This window comes from Salvelinus alpinus, chromosome 6 (genome assembly GCF_045679555.1).
Source record: "Salvelinus alpinus chromosome 6, SLU_Salpinus.1, whole genome shotgun sequence".
Classification (NCBI taxonomy): Eukaryota; Metazoa; Chordata; class Actinopteri; order Salmoniformes; family Salmonidae; genus Salvelinus; species Salvelinus alpinus.
The window spans coordinates 71,153,703-71,160,203 of record NC_092091.1 but is presented as its reverse complement, the minus strand read 5'-3'; the positions used below and the strand labels follow the sequence as shown (position 1 = coordinate 71,160,203).

At 38.0% G+C, this 6,501-nt stretch overlaps 1 protein-coding gene across 1 annotated transcript; it reads right to left on the bottom strand.

Annotated features, from left to right (window-relative positions):
• Nucleotides 1–2,483: 2,483 nt before the first annotated feature.
• On the bottom strand, nt 2,484–4,693 carry LOC139579258 (cyclin-dependent kinase 4 inhibitor B-like). The gene is made up of 2 exons (XM_071407752.1): nt 4,271–4,693; nt 2,484–3,122 (listed from the first exon to the last, which is right to left on the bottom strand). The coding sequence occupies exons 1-2, from the start codon at nt 4,397–4,399 to the stop codon at nt 2,871–2,873; spliced, it is 381 nt and encodes a 126-aa protein (XP_071263853.1). The 5' UTR covers nt 4,400–4,693; the 3' UTR covers nt 2,484–2,870.
• Nucleotides 4,694–6,501: the final 1,808 nt, after the last annotated feature.

The window sequence follows — 6,501 nt, the reverse complement described above, 5'->3', positions numbered from 1 at the left end:
GGAGTTAGTCAGTTGTTTTCATGGATTGTTTGTAGCCGGTATGGTCTGTACATGTAGGTCTATGACCAACAAGACTTTTGCACAGTATATTTGGAACAGGACATTCAATCAAAAGCAACTGCCACTACCGTTGATAAAGCCTCCAGCCTGTTTATCTGGCTGGGTGAAGTTTCGCTTAGGTACATATCTAGGATCAGCTCCCCCAATCCTAACCATAACCATTTAGTGGGGAAAATGCTAAACTGACCCAAGACCAGTGACTAGGGCCAACTTCACCATACTCTGTTTATCCACTTTGTTGCCCTGAAACAAGGTCAAACTACATTGTTGATAGATTCGTGGCTCTTTACTCCTAATTATTAAGTGAGGGAATAGTGGATTCATGGCTCATATTTTCCATTCAATAAAATGCCTTGTTTCATTAAGACTCCCACTGAGGGCATTATCGATCTGTCTTCAAAACACTTCATGTTAACCTAGCATTTATTTTTTACATGGATTCACAGCTGCAGTATTATAATGGGCTAATAGGGTTCACTTCAGTAAGTAGGCTTAAGTCAACATGATGGTTGATATTCAGTTATGATTGTGTTCGACTGCGTACAGGTCAAATGTGACAAAATCAATAAAGTTATGTAGATTGGAAATGTGCTTTCATTTCTTTAAAATCAGGAAGTTAGCTAGAATCTTAACCTAACACTTGTTTGTGAAGTGACAACCGCATATGCCTCAACATTGGACTTCCTGTCATTATGTTTGCATAATGTCACTCTTCTGTTATACAAGTGAAATGATAGGTACTTTTGCAAAATGCGTGTGCCATCATGCCAGATGCTTATAAGATTATCCCTTCATCTCTTCATCTTGCTACTGTACCTTTAGTGACAAGTTGTCACCATGCAAATACGTTTGATTCGGAGAAAGATGATCAGGAAGTAGACTGACTGGAGGTCGTAAACATAATGCCGCTTAACGCAAGTAAATAAATAGACTTTGAAATGACTAGAATAACAAACTTCAAGAAGCGCACATGGTTTAAATATAGCCTTTCAAAATACACGAATGTATATATTTTACTATTTAATTAGACGACTTGTGAAATTTGCTTCAAAATGTCCATTAACATTGTATTGGCTCCCCATTCCTGCCTTGTTGATCGTGCATGCAACATTTTGCACCAGTGTTCCAAAGTTATTTGTGGCTTCCCGCTGGCCTGGTGCGAAATGATAAGAGAAACTGCATGGGGCGTCATACGTCGACATCTATGCTTTGGTTATGCTTCTCTCATACACAAAACAAGTGTGTTTTGTCCCCAAAATAGAGCGCTTTCTTTTGCTTTTACCATGGTCTAGTTTATATTGACCTTTCAAATAAAATGTAGCAAAATGGTGGAACGATAAATAACATTTATATTCAAGCAAAAAGTAGGCCTATTAGGCCCATGAACCAAAATCTAGCATTATTCGTACAATGTACTATTTGAATTTTCAGGTGACGCCCACTTTGCTATCTCCTCTTGTACAGTAAGTTACACACACAGTCTCGTGAGTGTTTATTCCACAGTGAAAAATAAATACTTTTAATGATATTGATTTTGAAATAACTGGGCTATTGTGTAAGGCCAGGGCTATTCAACTCTTACCCTACGAGGACCGGAGCCTGTCGGTTTTCTGTTCTACCTGATAATAAATTGAACCCACCTTGTGACCCAGGACTAAATCAGTCCCTGATTAGAGGGGAACAATGAAACAACTTAGTGGAACTTCCTTCGAGGTCCAGAGTTGAGTTTGAGGGGTGTGATCTATGTTAAATAAACACAATAGGTCTCGCAGTCTATCCAAACATTCGTTTCAACAGAACAAGAATGTTCCCATTATAGTAGACCTAAATAAAAGGTATGTTTAAGTTGTAAAAATAATTAATAAGTAAATAGTTGGTTATCGAGCTGAAGGGACACACCTTACTTATCTCACGAATGGACACGCTAATTCATTGTGGTCTAGATCCTTCCATTATTTAGATTATTTCCTGCCATCAAAAGTTAAACATTTCGTTCAATGTCGATGCATTGTAGCGAAACTTATGGTTTTCAAATTGAGCTCCATAAATACTTAATTATAGCCTAAATGAATACATATTTAAGTAGGTAGGTCTACTTAAATAATTCAGAATCGAAGTAACCAATTTTAGGTTTGACATGAAACAATGTTCTCGGAATTATTCAAAATCGAAACATCATCAGCTTTATATACAGGAAGTCCAGACCCATTTCCAAATGTCCAATAACACTTGTCTTAATATAAACAATTATGGATTATTATCAAAATACACAAATCCATACCCCACATACATTTTTACTTTTGGATTTCTAATAATTCGTTATTTTATTAGAGTTCAAGTCTAAAATAAGATACAAACTCATCATATAGGCCTAATGCAATTTGAGAAAAACAATAATTTCTCCAATCAAAAGTTCAAACGGGTGTATTGAAGGTATCAATACCTGTGTGCTTTTATTTTTGGTTCAGTAAATCCCTCACCTTATCAATATGGCAGAGTATATATTTTCCTATAGCAACGCCAAAGCATTCTATCTGTGATTATTACATGATTTAATATTTTTAAAAACCCAAATAGCCTAATTACAACTTAACACTAAAAACAAAAATGTTACATGTACTTATAAATCTTAAGCCTAATTAACAAACCGTTGATTAAGTGCATAAGTGCAATACTCTTTGAGAGGCATAAATAAAGCTTATTTTTTTAATCGAGAAAAAAAGTGTTTAAGAAATGAATGGGTCTAGAATATACATCAGTATTCTATACAATAAAATCGTCACACAAATAAATACAACGTATCTTTGATTTCACAAAGCCTGCAGAAACGCAACGACATTATGATGTCCACTTTCTCTCGCCAAATCGATTGGCCGGCAGTTCCTATTGTCCCGGCTATTCGGATCTGCGAGGAATTGGACAAGGATCTCTACCGTGTCCAAAAAGCCCATCCTGGCGGCATCGTGTAACGGCGTTGTCCCAGTGTGTCGGTCTGCGATATTAGGATCCGCTCCTTTCATTAGTAGCAACTGCGCCACTGGTGAACTGCCCATCATCATCACCTAGGAAATACAAATCCAGTTGATTTTACTTACAGATCTGCTGCTAGAATATTTTATAAATATGCCTATATTTGCGAGGAAAATAATGTTGCCATGGTGTGTAATACGTTATTTAGAGCGGCATTTGAATAACACTAAATAATACATTACCCCTATAGTTCTATCAGACCATAAAAGCGCATGCTTTTCGTTTCAGATTGCTTAAAGTGTTTTAATTATCCAACAATGTCGGTGCTGTTATTCACTTAACAATTTAATAACAATATAATAATGGATCTAAATTACAAATAAAAGCAGTTAGGCCCAACTGATGCTATAACATTGTTAAAGGGTATAAGTCGGCCTACAATTTATCTTATGATTTCGATTTAACTTTTTTTAATTGCAGCCACACCTTTCCTATTGTAGCAAACCTAAAGAGCATCAACATGTAGGGCTATCAAAGTTAAGGCCAAATATAGATAGGAAGAGTCAGCCATGGCATTTTGATAGCAGCCCAAGGAAATTGTTTTTTTTAGAGTAAGTCATTAAATCTGAACATATGAATAATTTAAAATAAGATAGATCATGTATATGGATAACTTTGGCCATTTTTGGGAGAGCAATTTTGAGTTTGGAAGGTTGGGTGTGGTGACCTGCATGTATCCTCCATCGCCCCGATATAGCTTACATTGGTAATGCCATGGACCATTTTGATAGAGTATAATATCGAATTATTTCTATGTTTATTTGAAAGACAAACTCGTGGAAATATTTCGAACAATAGAAGTAACAATTTGGACTTGATAAAAGTTAATGACAGGCCTATAGAAGCCCCCAGGCAATTGCACACCATTCCCATCACTCGGTTCCTGAGGCGCAACAGACTAAACTATGACGCAAATAAAGCACATTAAAATATATAGAATATATAACAAAGGTAATATAGCAAATTATTTCACAGTATGACATGCTATTCTAGTAATTTGTTAAGACAGTTTATGTTTTCAACCTAAAACAGTCGATTTTTTTTTAACAAAGCCGCATGGGCCGTCTCTGCAACGTTAAAATATTGATGACACCGTTGAACATTTACTCTCGTTTACAATAAACACGACACGATCTTCACCAATAAGCACGACGACTAGAGCGTAGCGCGAGACACTTACCTGCAGAGGTGTCCGTCCAAAGCAGTTTACACCGTTGACGTCCACTCCACTTTGTAATAGAATTTTAACACGATCGGTGTTGCCAGTCGCCGCTGCTGAGGCTAGATCATCCTCGAGAGGCATCGTCATGAGCAGAGATAACACCGCTCGGCTCGTGTCAATAACAGTCCAGCACTTCACAGATTCCTTTGACAGGTAGCTTCACAATGTCAATATCCGGACATCTCGCGCAAAATTATATTCCTTCGAAATAAGCCAAAACAGTCGTTGACGTTTCCTCTTTCAGGCTTCATTCGCATGTAACGTGATAGAAAGATCCTCGGTCAGTTGGCTAGAATAAATTAAAGCGTACATCGTATGACCGATCAGACGGTAGTGTGTCTGGACTTGCCTGTGTTTTGAATTGCTGACGTCATTCTGCAGCAGAGCTAACCAGTCGCGCATGCTCTTTTGGAGCTCTAAAGAACAGTACCAGGAAGAGAGCGAGGTTGTTGACTGTAGAGTTTACAGTGGAAAAACAGTGGGACAAATGTTTCGTCAAATCGTCTAAAACCAAGGTGTTGAATATGAGCTTTTGGATATCAATGTGAAACCTATACTGCTACAATTTTGCCACATTTGTTGTTACAAAATAACTGTATGCGCTGCAATCTACTGCTATAATGTATCACCGTCTCTGGCAGATATTATTGCAGCGCGTGCCTCTCTACACGCTCGGATAGTACAGAATGCTGGTTACACCCGCATTAGGACACAGCAGGTGGCAATCACCATAGAACTCAGCTGCTTTCTGCCTGTAGACCTATAGCCTCAATGTCAATACTATTGAGGAACATGTCTGTTTGCTATGCACCTATTGGTGTATTCAATAATGTAGGCTAAAGCAATTGTGCACGTTATATACTGAACGAAAATATAAACGCAACTATTTCAAGGTTTTTACTGAGTTACAGTTCATCTCAGGAAATCAGTCGATTGAAATAAATTAGGCCCTAATCTATGGATTTCACGAATGGGCAGGGAGCAGCCATGGGTGGGCCTTGCAGGGCATAGGCCCATCCACTTGGGAGGAAGGCCCAGCCAATCAGAAATAGTTTTCCCCACAAAAGGGCTTTATTACAGACAGAAATACTCCTCAGTTTCATCAGCTGCCCGGGTGGGTGGTCTCAGACGATTAGGCAGGTGAAGAAGCAGGATGTGGAGGTCCTGGACTTTCAAAGGTCTTACAGTGCCTTCAGAAAGTATTCACAAAGCTTGACTTTTTCCACATTTTGTTGTGTTACAGAGAGAATTTTTGTGACTGGCCTACACATAATACCCCATCATGTCAACGTGGAATTATGTTTTTCGAAAATGTTGCTAATAAATTAAAAATGAAAAGTTGAAATGTCTTGAGTCAATAAGTATTCAACCGCTTTGTAATGGCAAGCCTAAATATGGTCAGGAGTAAAAATGTGCTTAACAAGTCACATAATAGGTTAGGGTTAGGACTCAGTCTGTGTGCAATATAGTGCTTAACATGATTTTTGAATGCCTACCTCATCTCTGTACCCCACACATAAAAGGATCAGTAAGGTCCCTCAGTCGAGCAGTGAATTTCAAACACAGATTCTACCACAAAGACCAGGGAGGTTTTCCAATGGGGCAAGCTATTGGTAGTTGGGTAAAAAAAGCAGACATTGAATATCATCTTAAGCATGGTGAAGTTATTAATTACACTTTGGATGGTGTATCAATGCACCCAGTCACTATAAATATACAGGTGTCCTTACTAACTGGAGAGGAAGGAAACCAATCAGGGATTTCACCATGAGGCCAATGGTGACTTTAAAAAAGTTACAGAGTTTAATGGCTGTGATAGGAGAAAATTGAGGATGTATCAACAACATTGTAGTTACTCTACAATACTAGAGCGAGAAGAAGGAAGCCTGTACAGAAATTAAATATTATAAAAACCTGCTTTCTGTTTGCAACAAGGCACGGAAGTAATACTGCAAAAAATTCACTTTTTGTCCTGAATACAAAATGTTATATTTGGGACAAATCCAATACGACACATTACTGAGTACCACTCTCCATATTTTAAAGCATAGTGGTGGCTGCATCATATTATGGGTAGGCTTGCAATCGTTAAGGACTGGGGAGTTTTTCAGGATAAAAAAGAAACAGAATAGAGCTAAGCACAGGAAAAATGGCAAAATCTACACTGGAGTTGCTTACCAATAAGACAG

What these genes read in the sequence shown, in the direction of transcription:
- LOC139579258 (XM_071407752.1), bottom strand. Translation starts at nt 4,399, where the DNA reads ATGACGATGCCTCTCGAGGATGATCTAGCCTCAGCAGCGGCGACTGGC. An exon ending in TTGGACGGACACCTCTGCAG is followed by an intron (nt 3,123 to 4,270) that starts GTAAGTGTCTCG and finishes TGTATTTCCTAG; the next exon opens with GTGATGATGATGGGCAGTTC.